The 22312-nt window shown below is 34.7% G+C and overlaps 1 protein-coding gene across 2 annotated transcripts; it reads left to right on the top strand.

Annotated features, from left to right (window-relative positions):
• The first annotated feature begins 83 nt into the window (after positions 1 to 83).
• terf1 (telomeric repeat binding factor (NIMA-interacting) 1) lies at positions 84 to 20595 on the top strand. 2 transcript variants are annotated; one of them, XM_028803624.2, is made up of 11 exons: positions 84 to 292; positions 3997 to 4095; positions 7519 to 7649; positions 7984 to 8070; positions 10553 to 10702; positions 13705 to 13811; positions 15598 to 15648; positions 15773 to 15832; positions 17999 to 18090; positions 18762 to 18838; positions 19519 to 20595. In XM_028803624.2, the coding sequence occupies exons 1-11, from the start codon at positions 124 to 126 to the stop codon at positions 19687 to 19689; spliced, it is 1194 nt and encodes a 397-aa protein (XP_028659457.2). In that variant the 5' UTR covers positions 84 to 123; the 3' UTR covers positions 19690 to 20595. The 2 variants fall into 2 exon arrangements, with proteins under 2 accessions (XP_028659457.2, XP_051785305.1); XM_051929345.1 differs by lacking the exon at positions 15773 to 15832.
• The last annotated feature ends 1717 nt before the right edge of the window (positions 20596 to 22312 follow it).

The following is a 22312-nucleotide window of genomic DNA, read 5'->3' on the forward strand; positions in this document are numbered from 1 at the left end:
GTTGAGCGACCATATCATGGAAATGCAGCAGGGGGCGCTGTTAATGTAAGTGTTCCTTTATTTCCTCTCAGGAGGACACTCTCGTTTTTGTCGTCGGCGTTTAAATTCAAAACAATACAAAACATGGAGACAGAGGAAGTAAACGCTGTAGATCTGGCAACGTCTGTGAGTTTTAAGCAAGTAGAAGCTGTAGCTAAAAAATGGATGGTAAAGTTCATGGCGCATTGTCTTTATTATTACTTCAGCAATGACAGACGTGATGAGTTCAAGACGACGATTGACGTTTTACAAGGTGTGTCTTTTGTGCATTTTGTTTTATTCTTGGTGTTTACTCTATTTTTTGAGTAAAAGTTTCTACTTATACTTTTCTCTCTCTCTGGAAATGTCACATTGTCTTCTTTGGTGTCCGCTGTCACCATGTACGTACTGTACTCTAAATGCTTTTCCACTATTTGGAGTTATCAGTTTTTGGGCTTCTAATAACAATAAACGTCTTTCGTAACAAAGTACAATGCTTTTGGTACCATGCAGTACATCTCTCTATCGATTATTTAATTTATAACTAGTGAAATCTTAATAATGCATGCTTCTGTAATAGCGTTTGATGTGCGAAATTCTTTTTTATTATTTTTTTAATTTCCCGAGTTTCTAATTGGAAGCGTGTAGGCCTGCAGTAGCCCCCCGCAAACTGAACGCTGTAAAGTGTGTAGCATAAAATACCAAGATTAAGGTTTCATTGTAATGCAGTAAGTGCAGATTTATAAATAATGTAAGCGTCACCTTACATTTGGCAATTAAACTGTACCTCCTTTTCTGCTTCCCGAAAAAAAACAAAAAAACAAACTTGGACTCTTTAGGTAATGCAGGTCTTCCCCTTTTGCTTCTATTGAGCTTTCAATTCGAGATAGCTCTAGTAAGTTTTGACTAATCTAAATTTATGGAGGGCACTTTTCATATTGGAGATGTTGAGCTAACTTCAATTTACGATATCTGCAACTGTGTTTCCACCAGACATTCTAATTATAGACACCTGTAATCTCTTTTTGACTGGTTAGAAAATGAATTTATTTATACTGTAATTCCATTTTGACTACAGGAAATTGTGGACTTTTCCATTAACTTTCAAGGTACTTTTGGTTGCAGATAACAGTTGTTTTTAACTTGTCAAATTTGAATTACAGAGAAAATTTATTTTTTAAACATTTAATTAACATACAGATAAAGATATCAAATTGAAAATTGCAGTATTACAGTTTAAATGTTCCTTAGAAGTGAATAGGAACAGCATCACAATTTTCATGCAATTACAGAAAATAGCTTCCATAAGCATGCCTGTGTGGCTTCAACTTTAAAGATGTTGATTACATAAAATAAAAAAAAAACTCACTACAAAAACTTTACAAGTAGCCACAACTATCCTGCTGGATGAGAGGTTAATATAATAGGGCTACCGTCACCTCATTAGTTCTTATCACTTCTTCTCGCACATGTTTCTTGGATATAGTCTCAAACATACACCCCCATGTATCTTTGTTAATGTGATCTTCTCTTCTTTGTCTCTGGAATAGGTTTACATTTGTTTTCAATGTTCAGCCTGCCACATTTTGTTCACAGAGAATATTTTACTTTCATTCTGCTCTTTAAGATAGTTGGTTAGGTCTTAGTTGCCAAGCGGCAGTGTCGAGACCTTTGTGAACTTTATTTTAACTATCCCAGAAAGTGCAAAATGTATTGCACTTCCAAAATTCATATTGCTAATGCTAACACGCTTCATTTTTATTTTTCTAAGATACAGTTTTGTATATCACCCAGCAGATGGCACTCTTAGATAGATAGATAGATAGATAGATAGATAGATAGATATACTTTATTAATCCCAAGGGGAAATTCATTCTTGCCTATAAAATCTTAAAATTAGTATTGTGTAGCACTTGAGCACTCTCGTAATGTTTGAATATTCGCCGAGTTGTTTGTGTGGATATCCCTGATAGCCTTTGGAAACCATTCTAATTTTTTTTTCTAGTTAATCTTGCATTTTGTTAAAAGAAAACTGGAGTAGTTGAGAGACCTTTGTGTGAACATCCATGCTGACAAATTCAAGAAGATTTTATAAACTTTACACCGTTGAGGTTGGATTCTTAATCCAAAAATTTAAATTGCATTGTCTGCGCTGAAGAAATCTAGAAAAACTATCTACTCCTCTCACAATATTGCAAATTTTGATTAAGAGAACAATCAAGAAACTGTTTGCAATATGAACTCTTAGCTAATGTGGCTCCCAACCTGGTGGCCTACCATTTATCATAAAAAAGAATGTATTTGAAGTGCTTAGCTTGGTGTGGATGGAGTCATGTAGAAAGTAGATCTCATTTTGCACAATATCTATAAATAACTGCTATATATAGTACAAATTTCAGATGTCTATTTACTGTAAAATTAATTTCTTTATCCATGTGTAGACTACGTTTGTACTCACTGTGTTTAGTAGTATAAACAGAAACTTAAAAGTACAGAGTATTAATAGTATTACTAATAGTAATAGTACTCCTGTACCTATTCATAAATAAAAAATATATATGACAGGTTAAAAAGGTTATATTCACTATTCTCTAATTATTCTTAAAGCCAGAAGTTAGATGGTCAAATAGACTGTTTTTATTTTGTTCACAAATATGAACCTATTATTTTCCAAAAGGCCTGGCTGCAAAGCATGTTTTCTCTGAATACCACACTTTGTTTGGTTTTCCATGGCAAACAAAATTACAGTGGAACCTCGGTTTGCGAGCATAATTCGTTCCGGAAACGTGCTCGTGGTGCAAAGCACTCGTATGTCAAAGTGAATTTCCCCATATGAAATAATGGAAACTCGGATGATTTGTTCCACAACCCAAAACTATTCATATAAAAATGATTAATACAAAATATAAAGTAAAAATACATAAAACAAATTAACCTGCACTTTACCTTTGAAAAGAATCATGGCTGGTGTGAGTGAGTTTCTAAACTCTTGTGGGATTCCACCCAATGGGACGACACGTGGAAGAGCGTCCCAAAGCAATCGCAGTCTCCCAGCGCTGTAGCAGTTCGCTGTAAAAGCGAGTCTGAAAAGATCGCAGACATGCTATAAGCACCTGCCGTCGATGGGTGATATAAGGAACAAGGAGCATTATAAATGCGCAGAGCACTGCCTGACTGCTGTGTCTGTTTCAAGCTGAATAAAGCTGGTGTTGACTCAGCTTTGTGTCTTAGTGTGCAAGACGGGGACTCGCACGTCACAGCACACATGCGTGCACGAGCACACACACACACGCGCGCGCGCACACAGTCACAATGCTAATGCTGTTGTAAACCGTATACGCTCGTACGGATGTTTACTATGAGTGAGGCACGCCGACTCAGACAGAGAATAGGAGACGATTGCCCACAATCCAGCAGCGAGAGAGAGAGAGAAGAACCATCAGCTCAGTTGTGATCACATGACGCTCAGCAGACAGGGTATACATACTACTCGTACTGCAAGACCTCGCTCGTTTATCAAGTCAAAATTTATTAAAAATTTTTGCTCGTCTTAAAAAACACTCATAAACCAAGTTACTCGCAAACCGAGGTTCCACTGTATATGGTAAATCCAGTGTTTAAAGCTTGTATGATGCTGCTTCTGGAGTCCGTGAATAATCACCTTTCATCTTGCTTGCAGACCGTGCTATTTTAACTAATAAACACGCTAGACTTGGACCTGGCACATGAGCACAAGTGAGACTGTCCTAAGTGTTACCAAAAGTGCAGATTGGCATAGACTGTATCTTGTTTTGTTTAGCAAACAGGCACAACTGAAATAGTTTGACATGCATTGGTAATTCTGCAGATTGTTTATGGTTATAAGGATATCTGAGTGATCAAGAACATTTCTCCGTTAGTGTGTTTTGTATTTTAGATGCTAGTTTTCATTTGTTAGCAGTTATTTTAATAAACTGTTAATTCTGTTTATCTTCCCAGCGATGACGGATGCATTTGATCCTGCAGTCATCAATGGTCTGCGTAAACCGTTGAATGTTTGTCAGTTTTTGTCACGAATCCTAAATGGAAAAGAAACAGGTAAGTTTTTTCTTTTTAAAAATGAATGCATGTTAAGATAGGTATTCAAAATGTAATTTCTTTTACACACATTTTCATTAGACAAATGATATGATTTTGTTTTCCAGTTTTTAAATAATATCTACACCTATTAGAGCATAAATATCTAGTATCAGTACAGACTTTTAGCAACAGTTTTTGTTAATTGTTCTATCAATTTTGTTTACAAATACGAGACAAGTTGATATATAGAAAGTTACATTTTTACTGTGTATCAGGGACCTAAAAATGTCAGTTCCAATGCAATATTGAGTCAGCTTGCTAAACACAGATATTCTCATTCAAGTAAAGAATTGCTAAGTGGTCAGTCTTTCAATTTTCTGAACAAGGAAGTTACAAATATATTTACGACTTTCTTAGGCTGTAGTTCACACTTCCTGATTTTTTGAAAAATGTATTTGAAGTCTGTGATTCTCCTCTGTAATCATTGACTCTGTCACTTATGTGCTTAGTTACACCTTCTATCTCCTGATACATTCATGTTGTTCATTATCAGTAATGTTAAGTTAACCTGAGCACCTTCTGCCAGAGATTTGTGAATCCTTCCTATGTAACAGGCTGTTTAAATGTTTTTAGTTCCTATTCAAATCACAAGTTTTACACAAGAAAATGAATATTGGTTTTGAGTGAACTATTGCCAAAATGTGAAGGAGTTAATTAGAGGTAAAGATACTGAAAACAGGGTCTCTGAGTCCTGCTGGAAACCAATGGCAATACTAGGTAGTTCAGTACAGTTATGAAATTGACACTCTAAAAATATGGGTTATTAAGTTCCAGGCATTTTTTATTAGGATTGCTGATTTGTCCAAGTGTTGATAGATAGATACTTTATTAATCCCAAGGGGAAATTCACATACTCCAGCAGCAGCATACTGATGTAAAAACAATATTAAATTAAAGAGTAATAAAAATGCAGGTATAACAGACAATAACTTTGAATAATGTTAACGTTTACCCCCCCGGGTGGAATTGAAGAGTCGCATAGTTTGGGGGAGGAATGATCTCCTCAGTCTGTCAGTGGAGCAGGACAGTGACAGCAGTCTGTCGCTGAAGCTGCTCTTCTGTCTAGAGATGACACTGTTTAGTGGATGCATTGGATTCTCCATAATTGATAGGAGCCTTTTGAGCGCCAGTCGCTCTGCCATGGATGTCAAACCGTCCAGCTCCGTGCCTACAATAGAGCCTGCTTTCCTCACCAGTTTGTCCAGGCGTGAGGCGTCCTTCTTCTTAATGCTGCCTCCCCAGCACACCACGGCGTAGTAGAGGGCACTCGCCACAACCGTCTGCAGTATCTTATTGCAGATGTTGAAGGACGCCAGTCTTCTAAGGAAGTATAGCTGGCTCTGTCCTCTCTTGCACAGAGAATCAGTATTGGCAGTCCAGTCCAATTTATCATCCAGCTGCACTCCCAGGTATTTATAGGTCTGCACCCTCTGCACACAGTCACCTCTTGATGATCACGGGGTCCAGGAGGGGTCTAGGCCTCCTAAAATCCACCACCAGCTCCTTGGTTTTGCTGGTGTTCAAGTGTAGGTGGTTTGAGTCGCACCATTTAACAAAGTCCTTGATGAGGTTCCTATACTCCTCCTGCCCACTCTTGATGCAGCCCATGATAGCAGTGTCGTCAGCGAACCTTTGCACGTGGCAGGACTCCGAGTTGTATTGGAAGTCCGATGTATATAGGCTGAACAGGACCGGAGAAAGTACAGTCCCCTGCGGTGCTCCTGTGTTGCTGATCACAATGTCAGACCTGCAGTTCCCGAGACGCACATACTGAGGTGTGTTTGTAAGATAGTCCACGATCCATGCCACCAGGTATAAATCTACACCCATCTCTATCAGCTTGTCCCTAAGAAGAAGAGGTTGGATGGTGTTGGAGGCGCTAGAGAAGTCCAGAACCATAATTCTTACAGCACCACTGCCTCTGTCCAAGTGGGAGAGGGATCGGTGTAGCATATAGATGATGGCATCCTCTGCTCCCACCTTCTCCTGGTATGCAAACTGCAGAGGGTCGAGGGCGTGACGGACCTGTGGCCTCAGGTGGTGAAGCAGCAGCCGTCAAAGCTAAGCTTTAATCTAAAAAGAAATATGTGCTTTTATTTAATCATTGCGTGGCAGTCCTGACTTGCATTAATATCTACACTAAGATTAATGCTTATATATTTGTCTATATTTATTTATGGTAATATGTGAATACACTAATTTTACTTTCCATACATTACATCATCTTCCTTTTGCTATTTCTGCTGACTTCTTGCATGCCTACCAGAACCATTTTTTCTATATTAAGTCAGTGGTATCGTCCCTCAGCTTCCTAGCCTTGAACACAGGTGTTCTCATTCCTCCTTATCTTGTCCTCGGGTAGTTTCTGTACGTCATTCTTGTCCTATTCTATTCTTCCTCTCTTAATACTGGAAACTTTCTTTTTTTACTAGAAAATGCAATATGACTGATTTTTTTAGTTAACCATTTGCTTGACCTATCCTATTTGCTTAACATTCTAATTTATGTTAAATCTAATGCTTCCGAAGCTGTTAATTACTTTTATGTCTATTTATGCTAATATATAAATTTTTATCTTCCATATTACTTGTCAATGCAGCTGTGTATCCACTAGGAATGCTCTAATCAGGTGTGGCATGTTTTTTTGGGCCTATATTGATTACTGAATTCATGTTACTAGAATTGGCTGATTCAGATACAGATTCTGATTTTTGTTTTCTTTTTCATTTTATATTTCCTACAATTAAAATGATGACCACACAGGTGTTACCTGTTCATTTTATTTTATTAAGAAAATCAAATTCTATAGGTTTATTGTTCAGTGACCATAAAAATACTAAAATAAATATAATCCCTTTAAAACATACTTTTTTAAACTAATTAAGCATGTACAAAAATATTTAACCATAATACATACGTTGTCATGGTATACACCTAGTAAAAATTAGTTCAGATAGTTCAAAGCACTTCAGTTTCAGATAAGTACCATATGCTCATGTTGGTTTATAGTTTGTGTGCTAATTTGCTTTGCCAGGTGCTAATTATTGCTAAGCATATTGTATATTTTGTTTGATTGAAGCACATAACATTACTTCTATTTATTATGTATTTTATTTTATGTTCATGTATTTTATTTCTATTTATGTTTTATGTTAATTGTTTTGTTTTATTCTATTATTGTAAAGCACTTTGGCCACAGCATTACTATGTTGTTTTAAATGTGCTATATAAATAAATTGACATTGACATACAGTATATGTAGATAATGCATTGTGCATAAGATAAGTACATTAGGTTATTTCGTACATCTGATAACATACATGATAAGTTTGAGTAAGTTATGGATACAAACAGTATTTAAACCTTCTATAAATTTTCAAGATGGTTTCTTTGAGGATGAGAGTATATCACCATTGGAATCAGCTTTGTTGATCTGGCAAGTCATCAGAGATGAGCAAGAGAGTGAAGACGATGTAGTTTATAATGAAATCCACAATCTTCTGGCAGTACAGGTTGGTTTTACACCTATTTCATTAATGGAAAAGCTAATATAATTTTGCAATTTGTTTTTTGTCTAACATGGTAAGGCTGAATCAATTATATTTGTGAAAATACATGTGCCAACTGATATGGGAATGCAGAGAACGTAAAATGGAGCTTGGTTGTGTTTGTTTTCATTTATATATTTTTGAAGCTGTCAAATTAATTAAAGCATTCTGACATATGGGATGCTATAAAAAGTACAAGTGAAGATGTATAGCTACTTCTTTTCTTGCATATGTTAATGAAGTAAAAAGTGAGGTCCTGTTCATGATGTTAATTGGAATGTCTCTTTAATAATTTTAGGCTGTGGCTGTTTACATGGAGCAGGGAAAATTTAAACATGCTTCAGAAGTACTTGATAGAATTTCAGGGAAGCATGACTTGGAAGAGGTATACAAAAATGTTATTTGCTAAAGCACACTTTTTTCTTTGTTAATGTTTTCTTTAAAGAGCAAAATATACATTAAACAGTTTGGAAACTGATCATTCAACATTTTAATCCATCATTTGTAGCTGGAAAAGAAACATATGAAATAAATACATTGCTATTACTAAATTTTTCTTTTAAAATCTTCTATTTTCAAAACTCCCAGGGGCAAAAATTCTTGGAATTTGTCAATAGCACAGCCATTGCGTATAGTTATCAATTATGCCGCTAGCTTTTGCATGCCTATAGTCTTGTTAATCAGTCTGATCGCGATGCATATTTCTGACACTTATTCTTTAATCATGCAGGTGACATGGAAAACTTTTGCTACAAGCCAAAAAAAAACACACAAGATCATTGAACATCAACGCAACAATGGTTGCGGTTTTCAACATTATTGGACTTATTAATAAAGAGTTTCCCCATGAACAGACTTTTAATCAGCTACATTACACTAAACTGCTGCGAAAGCTGCAGGTGACCATCAGGAAAAACATTCTTGAGCAGTGGCGCAAGGAACACGTCATTTTGCACCATGACAAAACAGTGTACCTGCACACACTGCTACATCATGACAGTGCTCTCAATGCATTATCATACAAAGAGTTCTTGACCTAGAACAATGTGGTTTGCCTCACGCCTCCCATACTCGCCAAATCTCACTCCCTGTAATTTTTTTTTTTTTGTCCTCAAAGTTAAAATTGAGACTGAAGGGAAGTTAATTTGCTACCATGTTATAAATCTAGGAAACATTCTGGAGGCTGTAGACATTGAAACTAGAGATGAGTACAGGAAATGTTATAGAAGCTCTGAGACAAGTTTATTGCATTTCAAAGGAGTATTTTGATGGCGTCTGAAAGGGAATTGCTGTAAGTTGTGTAATCAAGTTTTTATTTAGCAATTTTGGGAATTTTTATTAACCCTCTAGAGACTGCTGCTAAAATGAGGAATTTATGCAAATTTTATAATCATTCAAGTAATAATTCTAAAGAGTTATTTTCAGCACAGACTCATCTCAGATACAATAATATGTAAAAAAATTAGTTTGTCAGGATCATGTTCAGCTTCTAAATTGCTCAAAAATTACATTTGTAATCGGTGGTTCTCAACATGTACACAAACTTTGTGAAAACACATACTAGACCATTATGGCAAAGGTTTTTTGATTGCTGAAATGTATTCTTCAAGGTCATGAGTGCCTGAAAACATGTCTTCTGATAACTTTTATTTGCTGCATAGGAGAGAAGAGAGCCATTTCTTTTGCTTTTGAGTTCAACATTGAAATAGGTTATGCACAAGATAACTAAATACAATTAACATTGGAGCCTTTCACTGTGTGCTACATAAACTCAGTATAAAATTAGTATTTGTGTCTTGATGCATTTATTTTATTCACCGCATCATTAGTGCAGCTATTGCATTGCACATTCTCCTGTTCACTTCATTCTTGCATATTCTGTTAGAGAAAGGGGCAATGCAAGCTGGCTAGAACCTCCGAGGGAGTTCTAGTGCTGTAAATTTTCCTTTGAATAACTGTTCACTGTGCACTCATTATACCATATAACCTAAGCAATCAGAATGTGCGTAAAAGACTAAGAACATCAAGTCTTATTACTTATTATTTCACTGTTTGGAAAAGACCAACACAAAAATATGCATAGGAGCTATAATACAGACACACTTGTGTATTGTATCCCTTAGTGTCATTTGAGGGTGGGGATTGGTGGTGTTTGGGGAAATAAAATCAGTTCACAAGCCAAGGCTCTCTCTTTTCCTATGTGATGTGTGCCAAGTTTGGAAAGCATCACCAGCATAATGATTAAATATATTTAATTTCCAGCTGAATCAACTCTTGAAAAAATAGTCAGATTATCATTGCCATTACCTGGTGGGGCAGTATGTGATGGGTATGGGGTACCTCTGCATGTATTCCCCTTATAGCCATGCTCCTTCTTGGAGGCTGAGACTAATTTACATGTTATTGGCATGTGAATATGGCTCCGCCTGCATGGGTGGGTGTACTGCAGCTCAAAATCTACAATTTCTAAAAGAAGGAAGAAGCTGTGATTTTGGACTAATTCACCTAATTTTAAAAAACACACTTTTTTAATAGTGGGCACACTTGAAATTGTACACCTATTTTTTTTGGTAGGATTTTGTCTAGTTTCTATGATAAAGTAGCATTAAGCTATTAATGGAAATAGAAAGCAAAGTGCCTCTGATGCCGCAGTCTCCAGAGGGTTAAAGTATTGCTTTTATTTTTTCTTTAACAAACAAATGATGAAGAGTTCCTTCATTTCATGTATACATCTGCATTTGAAAAATAATCTTAAGGGTAATGACAATTTTCATATAGATTTGTTTTAATGATTTTTCTTTTTCACAAAATGTATTAGTTGTGCAAGTTGTATTCAACTTTAATATAATGGACATCTTGTTTTGCAGTCCTTTAAAATGAAGCTTTCCCTCATTGTCTCAAAGAAAGACACATTTCATCAATTGATCTTGAACTTCAGTTATCAACGTCTAATAGAGAAAGTAAAGATGTTTGTAAATTCAATTATGGAAAAACGTCGTCCTGACTTTCTTTTAATGGTAAGTAACAAGAATTTGTTACTGTGTAATGTTTACTATATAGTAAACTGTAGGATAGTAAGAATTCCACCTGCTGTTGATGGGGTGGTGATGGGTGGGGTGGGGGGGGGGTGACTCATTTAGTACTACTTAATGGGAATATTAGCATGAAACTTAATCTAAATAGATTAAATATATCGTACATGCTTCTTCTGAAATCATTTTTGACATTCTTTTTTTCATTTTTAAGAACGTCCTTACAGATGTAATGATAATAGACTGATATGCAGTGTACAGTATATATACACTTGTTGAAATATTGTTGAAACTATTGAAACTTGTTAGAACAGAATCTAAGTATACAAAAACACAACCGGAGCAACACTGGTAATAACAATAATGACCCTATCAAATATCTATGACCAGTCTATCAACACAATGGAACAGCATGCTCCCTACACAGGACTATGGGATATGCAGTTTTCAATAAGGACTAGAGTGTATGTGGTGATTAGAGAGCAGTGACAAACTGCAAATGCCTTTATGAAAGTCTGGTTTAGTATACGTTAGTGTCTTCTTTATCGATGTGTGATAGAGGCAACATTTGCTTCTTGTATAGCTGCTAACACCAATTCCTCAGTCCTATGTTTATATTATTTCGTCAGTTTTTTGCTGTATCAAGATCTCTTCCAGTTAAATGCACTATTCTGCCAGATGTCTGCAAAGTGTTGATACTAACACTCAAAAATGAGTAAAACCCACTACCCCTCTCTTAATCCCACCCAATACAATCTGTGACACCACATATTCTGCCACTGCTTTCCTTCCGCTCCTTAACACAGAAAAAAACACATTTTCATGCAATCCCAAAACAGTTAATCCTGTAAATAGTTAGGATCTACACTAGAGTCTATCCTGAGTGCACTTGGTGCAAACCAGGAATTTAGTCTGGACAGGTCAATTGTCAGTTCAAAACAGACCCCACTCACTTATACACAAATATGGGTCATTTGGTTTTCATGAACAAATTTTAAACCATTTTAAAATAGCATTCCCTCTGAATTTAGAGGGATGTAATGAATTGAAACACTTAATAGCCTTCAGAAGTAGGGGCATTAAAGCAGCTGTAGGACAATGAGGCCATTCAACATTTTGTTAGGCTTTTGGTGCTACAGATGGCCAGTTAAGACAGCAGCTTTAACATGTATTCAGAAACACTTTGGTCATCTCAGTATTTCATCTGATAAAGGTATAAATCATAAACCTCTATAGAGACTTCTTAAGACAAAAATGGACATGTACTTTAGGCTTGTAGCTCCATGGAGCCTTGGAGCTGTATGCCCTGAACTACCCCAAAAATATCCACTCTGCCTAGCCAAACTCTGTAACAGTGACTGGGCCCTGTCTCGGAAGACTGAGAAGCAACATTACTTCAAGACAGGATCTTCAGCAGCTACATTCTTGTGCCAAAATGTGTAATCCGTTTCCCTTTGAAGTTTCAGAGGGCACACCACAAATTCTAACAGCAAGCTGAGTAAGGCAACACAACACAATGAACTGTGTATCAAAAACAAAAAGTGCAATCCAACGCAAGAAGAGTCCTCCACTTGAACTTGCAGTAACAACATGGAACTTTGCATCGGACATGACTTTTTAAAGCCTTGGTGTTGTAAAACTATTGGAACTCAAAATAGCCAGTAAACAGCCAGCCTGTTCTGTGTTTCGGCTGTCCGTCTCATCTGTTTTGTGTCCTGTCTTCTATGTCAATATATATGCAGTTCTAATATTTCTATAATCCTTATTTATCGATAAATTGTATTGTTCTGTTTCTTAAAATCTGTGCTTCAGAACCTTGAGCTAAATCTAACTGGTGAAAATCCCTTCTGTAGAGAAAGTTAAGAACAATTACAAAATTATTTTATTAATTACTAGCAATGCTTAAGGCAAAACTGATCATTTTTTTGCTTAATTTTTTTGATTGCTTAAAAAGAACTCCTCTTCTCTCACACCTTTGCACATTTTATACACAGCAAATCAGATTAACCTTTCACTACCATTCACACAAGACTGGAAAGTACAAGACAGCTTTGCAGATTTGTGACATTTGAAACTTATTGGTGGTGGATGATGGACTATATCTGCAAATTTTAATGATTCCTCTGGAAAAAGGGTCCTCCCTTGCAGTCTGTGGGACAAACATAAGTCTGGTGACTCAAAGATTCTCAAAACTTACATTTATATGCCTGTAAAATAATACTTCATCAGCTAAACAAAATTCTTTAATCAATTAAGCAATGAAAAGGGAGTAATTTTGGTTTTATTATGTGCCCTTTAGCCTTGTAAACAACTTTGACTTTGATACAGTAATCAAGTATATCCAATATCCCGTTAGACTTGGAAGTGTGAAAACAATTGTTCTGCAGTGACATGGATCTGTTCAACTTATAGAGAAATCCACTTTCAAAGGAAGAAAAAAAATGAAAAAATATGTAATACAAGTGCAATCTCAAAATACTGACTTAATGATGGTGCAGTGATTTCTTTATGTTAAAAAGCAATACACCAAATTAGAGGGGTGACTGCTACTGAAAATTGATTCCCTTGCCCTCACAGTGCTGTCTGCTGCTCAGTTATAATGAACTAGTTTCAACTTTGTCCAACTTACTACTTTATTTTTCTTCCTTTGTTGATGAAGATTTCATTAAATAACTTATTAATGCTTTTTCATTAATTAACTATGTTTGCTAACTTTGGTAAATTTATAAAACTGAGTGGTTTCTGTAGACTGTTAGACTGTTTTCTAATTTGTTCACAATTAGTAAAATCCTACAGTATTCCAAAGAGCCTGTCTGCAAAGCATATTCTCGCCAGATACCACAGTTTGTTTGCTTTGTGAATTTCTAGTGTCAGTTAATGTGAAGCATAATTGTTATAGAAATACCTTTTATGTTAAATGTTCAGTGCACTCTCTCAAAATGCTTTCCATTTGGGAGATTTACAGTTTCTCTTTTGGCTTTTTTGAGGCTGCAACAAGTACTGTAACATCACTCAAACAAAAACGTCTTTCTGCACAAACATCAGAAGAAAATGAAAGTTGTACATCATCAGAAAAAGAAAATAAACTTGAAAGGTGCGCACTTTTCCATTAAATATATACCACCTATTATTATTATTAATCAATTTATGTGTGGATTTTAAAATACTGTAGCCTCTGCTAACCCAGATTTTTGATAAGGTTCATTTTCAACATTATGTTGAAATATCACTTATAATATTATTCAAAAGAATTACTAGCCATTATTGTGCATATTAATTTGTTTTTGATTTGGCACATACAAGACTTACTAGGCAAGCAAATTGTCTTGAAGTAGTTCACCAAAATTGACCAGGTCACAAAGTTTACTGTCTGTCAAACTATCTAAAATTATAAGTAGAGAGAGAACTATAACAATCACAGTATGTTCTTTGTGTGTTCTGACTTCAGGACTATTTGTATTAGTAAAATCAGACTGAAAATAGAATTACAAAAGTAACGACAATTAACAATGAGAACAGCAGACATAAGGGCCAATGGTAATGAGTGCTAAAAGACTACAGCACATTGTTATACCCAGTAGCATGTTCATTTGTATATAATATAATGAAAATCATGATGATAATGAAAATTTTAAAAACCAAGATAAAAAACACTAAATTATCCTCATGTAACATGCATACATGTTTGCATCATTACTGTAACAATTTAGCAAACCCAGATTTGTAATTTCTGAGTTGACACTAAAACATGCACTGGGAAATAACATCTTATTGGATGTTAAGTTAAAAGTGGAGGTAATGCATCCTTAATGATATGATTTTTTTCCCTCTTCTCAGTTAGATGTTGCTGACCTACAAAATAGTAATATGTTTTTTTTTTCTAATGTAAAGTGCAAAGCATAAGAAGTATAAAATGGAAACATAAAGAATAAAAATGTAAACACATGTAAAGATTTCAAAGGGTTATAGGTATTTTATGTTTCAGAAAGATTTTTTTTTTCTTCTTGATCTAAATCTGTGGATTTAATAGATTAGGTATACAGTATAAGAGAGAATTTTTATGTATCAGGCTACTTGAAACTATTTTAAACTTTATAATTCTTATGAAAATGTTTTTCTTTTTTGCTCTGCAGCATTTATTTTGAGTACTACAGTATATTAGTTTTTAATATTCTGTTACAAAACATATAATTTTGTCATAGCATTGAATACAAGCAACCTGTATTTAGCAGTTTGTGAGAACACATTGAAGACAATGGGTAAATAAAGTGTAACAAAGTACTTATGCAGTTCTCTGGGTTAAAAATGTGCAACACTGACAGTAACAAAAACATTAATTCCTACAAATAACTTTCTCTTTATTGCTTTGTGCAATACATAGCTGATCAATTAATAGGACAAATCATTTCCTTGAAATATATTGGTGGACCTGGAAGAAAACCTGTGCAGAATGCTTTCAGTAAACCTTATATATAACATCTGAAATGTTAATGTTCTTAGTCCAATTTCTTGAAACATCCCAGCTAATGTACTAAACTACCTCTAAATGAAAAAAACTATATAAGAGCATGCTTTAATTGTTACTTTACGTTGACTCCTGTAACTACTGCTTGTGGATTATTGCAGCTGCCTTTACTGGCTTCAGTTTCATTTAATAGTCACTTGTTTAGAAACTCAAAATAATCTCTACTAGAAGTAAAAGTCAATTGAGTAAGAATAAAAGAAAAATGTGTTTTATTTACAAATGCCTTTGAAGAAGGAGTGTGTTTTTTTGCAACTGAAGTGTGTGGCTTCAGCCTTGAAGATGCACAGTTACATACTACTATTCATTTTGTGATTTAGTACATTTCATAATGAATATAATTCTTCCCCCACCACAGTAATGATGGACCGCCTGAAACTTTTCAGTCAAGCACTAAGAAAGGAAGAATGTAAGTATTGTCTTCTGTTCTGTATTAAATATTAGCTGTACATGCTTTCTATATTACCTGGTTGGCTTTAACCACTATTGTTTTTGAAATATTTTTATTTTTTACTGTATATTTTTCCATTCAGTGAAGAAACTGAACATTTATGCCACCTACCAAATGGAAAAGAACGTCATATCCAGTTAAGGTACTGATCGATGTATTCCATTTCAGTCTTTACAAGTTATATCGATTGAAAGGTATTGGAAACCTTGGGAAATTAATCAGGATTCAAGTCTAATTCTCATTAAATTTAAATTTATAATAGTAATTGAAATTCAGATATGTTTTATTACACTGTGTTTACCTTAAATGGTGGGATTATTTATATAAATACTGTGTAATTTAGTAATTTAATATTATGATGTTGTAAATATCTTGCTCTGTGCCTGTACTTGGTGAAGAGCTCCATACAGTAATAAATCTGAATTATTTAAGAGCTTGTTAGAACATCTTCAGTAGCGTTCTATATTTTAGTTTTCTTGGATTTAGTTTAGTTTATGGTTAAACAGTCATGATGCATATTATTACTAACCAAATTGGTCTGAACTAAAAGATCATCTCTAGCTTTAATTATTTGTTTAGATTAGCAAAAGTGAAGTTTTCATTTCTCTGTTTAAACACAAGGTTTTCCTATTTCTTGAAGTGTCCTTACTCTAGGCTATGCAGAAAAGTAAAAACCTTGATTTTCAGCAAGTTCTGACACTCATCCAATTCCAGTATGAATAAGTGTTTGTATTAATATCAGATTCATACATGGTTGATTATTTTTCAATATGCATTTTTTATATATATTTAAACAGTACACTATATGCAGATATTTAGCTCATGAGAAGCATTGTTTGGTTTTTCAGAGTGTTTCTCATCAAATTGCTGTACGGTACGCTTTACAGTGGTTTTGTGCTGCATATATTTGTATCGATGCTTACATATAATATTTGAACGCTCTGTATACATTTTTTTTCTGCTTGACCAATTATTTGAATGTAAGCCTACTCAGAATTAAGACACATTGAGAACTGTATATAGAAATCATATCTGGATCTTATGAACTATTACACTTCAAATTCAACTTGCCAGCAACACAATTTTCCCACTATTTTCAAGATAGAAATTTTGTTAAGAGATTTACCCAATTTTCCAGACCATCCATCCATTTTTATTCCGTAGGCAATACTGATCAGTCTTCAAGACTCCTACAGCATTTCAACAATATATTAAAAACATCTCCAAAGAATTTTCATTTCAAGGGTCCTAAGGTATGGTGGGTTAAGGCTCATTCAATTAACATCAGTGAAAAGGAGTGGAAGTCAGTCATACGTAGAATTCATTCTAGCTCAAGCACTCAACTTCAAATCTTATATCGATCACACTTACCTCATTTAAAATTACCCAAAATGTACCCAGGGCAAGATCCAACGTGTGAAAGTTGCCATCTTGTTCCAGCATCACCCAGCCATATGTTTTGGAAATGCAACCAATTAATTTTGGGCAAAAATTTTTACTTATGAGACAGCCTTGGTGTCACAACCTTTTCTAAATCCATTAAGTTATATTTGGTGTACTTCCAGATGGGCTTTAAACAGATGAGGATAAATTGATTGTAATAGACTCGACCACTATTAGCATGTCGTGTTACCTTGATTAACAAGAAGTCCCAAACCACCTTTTATTAGTGAGTGGGTAACTGATGTTCTATACAATTTGAATTTGTGTTTGGACTGTTGGGGTAAATCAAATTCTCACTTAGAGAATCTGTTCAAAATGTTTTTTAAAACATGGCAAGATATGATTGAAAAAATTCTAGACTAAGCGTTAATATTGGGGGGTAAAGGACTGGGTTTGTTTGTGTTCTTTTGTGTGTCTCTACTCTTAGATCTCCTTTTTTACTTGAGGTGGGGGTTGAATTCTTGTTCTGTTAGATTTTTTTTTTTTTTTTTTTGATGTTACGGAGATTTTTCTTTCTGAAGATTGATTTTTGAAGTAATTGTCTGTATAAGTTCCGCAATTGTTTGTTTGAATTTTGCTATGTGCTTTATGTGTTTGATGTGCTCTTATGTCAGGTAATTTCTGCCTTCCAATCATGCAGATGAAAATGGAGTTTGCGTTATTTGCTAATGGTTGTTCTTTCTTATTTAGGGATATTTTTTGTTTGGGTTATCTTTGTTTTTGAGACAGTTGCTTCCTCTTCATTGTTGTTCCTGCAATTTTTAATGCGTAATGGTTTTTTGATTGTGATTAAAAGTGTATTCAATTTTTTGTATCCCTGTTTATTCTCACAAGTCTGTTTTAAACATTTTATTTACCTTAACAGGCCCAAAAGAAGACTTTTCACTATGCAACAGCTTTGTAAGAATGAAAGCACATCAGGCAGTTCTTTGTGTCAAGAAAACAAAGATTTAAAAGGTATTTTGTTTGTTTGCTCTTAATATTGTTTGTTCCCTGCAGCTTATCCCTCAGTATATATTTACCTCTACCATTAATTTACAAAAAAAAATTCAGTTAGTAAACCAATTGTACTGATGGGTTAAGGAGGGACTGATGATGCATAGTTTTGTGATAGCTCAAAACACTAATAATGGTGAAACACTTTGTTTCTACAAGTTACTTTTAATTTAATTATCTCCATTTCTCTCTCTACTGTACACTGCTGTCTGTTCCCATTCTGGTCAGTAGATGGCAGTAAACATGAATAAGAAGCATAGAATTATTTAGGCAGATAAAAAAATGTTTTTGCCAATCTAGTCAAAGTATATATTTTTATATGAACATGTCTTGGTAGTGTAACATTTTAAGTAACTCTCCCCCCCCCCCCCCCCCCCTTAAGGATAATACTTTGTCAGTACTTATAATCATTCTTATATACAGTAAGAATAGTAATTGTTCTGTTAAAGGCATTGCTTCAATTTTGTGTCAAACTAGGTACCAATTTGGTCATAACTAGGGCTTTCTTTATTATTGTTAGGGAGTTGCATTGATGGAATTTATATATTGTATAAGAAATATTCTTTTACTGCACTGAGTGGGAGGTCTGCCAGCTTTATTACACAATTGGATTTTTTTTTTCTTTTTGGCAGAGAGGCCTTTGTATTTCCGATTAGAGAAAAGAGTCATTAAACATAATTCACAAATTAAAGAATCAAAAAAAAGACGGGTAAGTACATGGAAAATTAAAATATAAAGATTGAACTGTATTAGCATTCACAACCTCAGTTTTGGATGTTTCATTGTTAAGTCTCTTTAATACTGCTACAGAAACAAATTTCAAAGCCTCATGTTGTATGTCAAATGCATGCTAGTGATGCATTAGTTGCATCTCATTCATTGTGGGCCAAGGAGGACTGCAGTGGTTGTCATGTGACTAATGATGTAGTAAAATGCATCTATAAGTACTAGATTGTTTTAGCACTGTTTTTTTTTAGTTATTTTTTTTCCATCTGGATTCCTCTCCTGGGATGGTTTTTACTGCGTGCTTGACAGCTCCCATTATAAGCTGTCTCTCTCTGAGATCCTGCTTTTAAAATAAATGGAGTCAGAGAGTAAACATATCTTTAAAAAAAGTATTACTGGTTTTTAAAAGTATTTTTTTCTGTAATGTTGGCTACTTCTAAGTTTATAAAGTTATTTGTACCATTTTATTGTAATGTTTACGCAGTTTAGCTACGATTAAAAATGGAGACACAGCAAGTTTTTTGTTTTTTTTTTTTTTTTTTTTTTTTTAATTATTGGACAAGTTTGAACAATAATGATTTCTGTTCAGCGTTTATATGCAGAATGGCACATGGGCTCATTTGTCAAGATATTTAAAATCACCTTTTTTGATGCATTTTCTAGCCTTGGAAATATGAGGAAGATCAGCATCTGATTGCAGGAGTAAAACATTTTGGAGTGGGACACTGGACAAAAATTCTTCAGCATTACAGTTTTAAAGGGCGTACTGGTGTTATGCTTAAAGACAGGTGGCGAACTCTAAAGAAGAATATGATTGTTTACACTGATGAATGATCAGCACTTTAATTTATTAGAGTAAAAAATGACAGTTTTTGGACTAGAATTCTAGAATGATGTGTTAGGTATTTTTCTTTTGGGAGTTGCTTGTGTAAAAGGAAATATAAAAAGTAATCTATAAATAATGATATTCCCATTGGAAAATATAAAGCAGATAAAAAATATGTATAATATTAACAGTTCTTTAAAACAATGAAAAGGGTCATTGTGTTGTAGTTTGTTGGCCACTGATATTTTTGTGTGTGTGGAACATATGTAACTTGATCATATGTATTAATTACTTCTGTCTACTTACTCAGTTCTTTTTGTATTTACTGTATATATACAATATAACAGGCTAAACTTTACATTAAGAATTGCCGGTATTAGTACCTTATAGCATGAGGTTAACATAAGAAAAGTGATCGTGGGCTGTATTATAAATATTAAGGAATTTTGACTGCCATACTCTTATCTGTTTATGTTTCAGTCTTCAGGCATCTTTAGATGTGACAACCAAATAAAGCATCACTGATATATTAGTAAGATGTAAGTTATCACTGTGATACAAAATTACGCATATTGACAGAATTGTCAACACCACAATCAAACCATGGAAGAACATATAAGATAAGTCACAGAAACTAATTTTATTTAGCTTCAAAATAGTGGACAATAATTTGTTTTGTTAAAATACCCCACAGCCACTAAAAGATTATTTCCTTCTTTTTTTCCTTAAGTGTTTATAGTGAGTGCACATTATATTAATTTGGATCATTAAATGCATTGCAAAGTCATCATAAATAAGTTATGCAATGTTGTATCTAATTTTTGTTTTGTTAGTCACTGTCTTTCTACTTTCCACCTTATATAAAATTTGTGATGTGATTTATCAGTTCTGTATAGTAAAAGACAAAGCATTGACACTTGGGGTTGGGACTACTGCTTGCAGCACCTACTGTTTACAGCTCAAAGCCTGTTGTTACCTTTTTTTCAGCACTTCTATATGGACTAATTTTTTCATATTGACACCCAACATCCACCTTCACCGCAAAGGATTTAACTTCCACTCTCCTCTGTATATTCAGGAATAATCAGTAGGCTGGCCAACTAAAAGCATTTGGATATCCTCATCAACCCAGATAACTGTCAAATGAAGAGACCAAACTGTTTTTTTTTTTTCTTCCCTTGCTGAACATTCTCTTTCATCCTATTATGTCACAGATTGTGGACTTTTTTTTTTTTTTTTTTTTTTACCAGCTAGCGTTTCATCCGTCACATTTTTCATTAGTATTAGTGACTGTTTCATACTGGAATTTGAGTTTTCTGTTAGTGTATATTTTTGTTACTATGTTTACATTCCTTTTGCATATGTATTTAGTGTGTGCTGGGGAAATGTTTAAAATGTGAATGGGGCCTGTACGTAAGTTACACTACAGTTTAAGTAATACTGAATTTGTTTTTATTCTTTAATTGTACTGAATCATTTAGAGGAGTATAAGTTTATAAGTTACTGTATATTTTGAGTGTTTTAAGTTTCCTGCTGTTTAGTTCATCTACTTGTAATATGTGCTGCTTACAGTGTTGGTATGGCCATGGATATTTGAAACTGAGCTTACGTGTTTGGTGCTGGCCTAGTTCAATCAGTTCAGCTTCTGGCTACAATCAAGGAATTGTAATCACAACTAGGAATTTTTGCAGCAGTTTGATGAGATATATATACTAGGGGGCTTCGCTCGCCAACCCCTGGTCTTGGGTAACCCGAAATACATTTGAAAGAGATTATTGTCTGTCTCAGTAATTGTTACATATGTATCATGTCCACTGTCACGATATCTGTAGGTCCATGTAATATATGTAAATGAGAATAGCAGTGTAATTGTTATGTTATGCAAGTATAGAATGTCTTTGAGTTTGCACAGATCTATGTATGAGATATATTGGAGTGTAAAGGTGTAGATGACGTACATAGGATATCTTTATACACAACATTTGTAGTAAAGATCGCGTTTTGTCCTTGAATAAGTATTCCTTGGTATGGAGTTATTATAATCTTAACGTTAACGTCACATGAATGCCGAACTCTTGAGAAGGCGACATAGAGTTGTCCATGTCTAAATACAGGCTCAGAGAGGTAAAGGCCGACTCTGTCCTTGGGATTTGTTGATTGTCATGGCAAAATAATAGCATGACTATTGTCCCGATTTTAAGGTTAAGACTGTGTTGTGGTAATCCGGCCGGGTTAATGGTGTTTCTCGTTTTGGGGCCGTAACCGTGACTCCATTAGTTATACATTGTTTACTGTTAGTAATATGGATAATTGCACTTACTGTTAAAATCACTTATTTACGTTAGTTGAGCTCTTTCGTTTCTGAGCCGTGGCTCCTTCGCTTGCGGTGTATAGGCGCATGTGCCCTCCGTACTATCTCGGGTGTGACTATGATGTATTTTGTGGACGTTTGGGGACTCCGTACTTTCTCTGGTTTGACTGTGGGGCGGGACGCGGAAGCCTCTTCTGTTTGTGCTTTCCGTGAGTACATATAGTATTGTATTACTGTAATGTGATTCACATATGCTGTGGAGTCCGGATCTTTGGGGCTTCTGTACCATCTCGGGTTATTGCTTGCTGTGCTTTAGAAGC

Source organism: Erpetoichthys calabaricus, chromosome 6 (genome assembly GCF_900747795.2).
Source record: "Erpetoichthys calabaricus chromosome 6, fErpCal1.3, whole genome shotgun sequence".
Taxonomy (NCBI): domain Eukaryota; kingdom Metazoa; phylum Chordata; class Cladistia; order Polypteriformes; family Polypteridae; genus Erpetoichthys; species Erpetoichthys calabaricus.

Excerpts from the sequence above, each read along its gene's own strand:
- terf1 (XM_028803624.2), top strand. The coding sequence starts at position 124 with ATGGAGACAGAGGAAGTAAACGCTGTAGATCTGGCAACGTCTGTGAGT. Across the intron at positions 8,071-10,552 it reads GGAAGCATGACTTGGAAGAG|TCCTTTAAAATGAAGCTTTC; the intron begins GTATACAAAAAT and ends CTTGTTTTGCAG. Across the intron at positions 10,703-13,704 it reads GTCCTGACTTTCTTTTAATG|GCTGCAACAAGTACTGTAAC; the intron begins GTAAGTAACAAG and ends GGCTTTTTTGAG.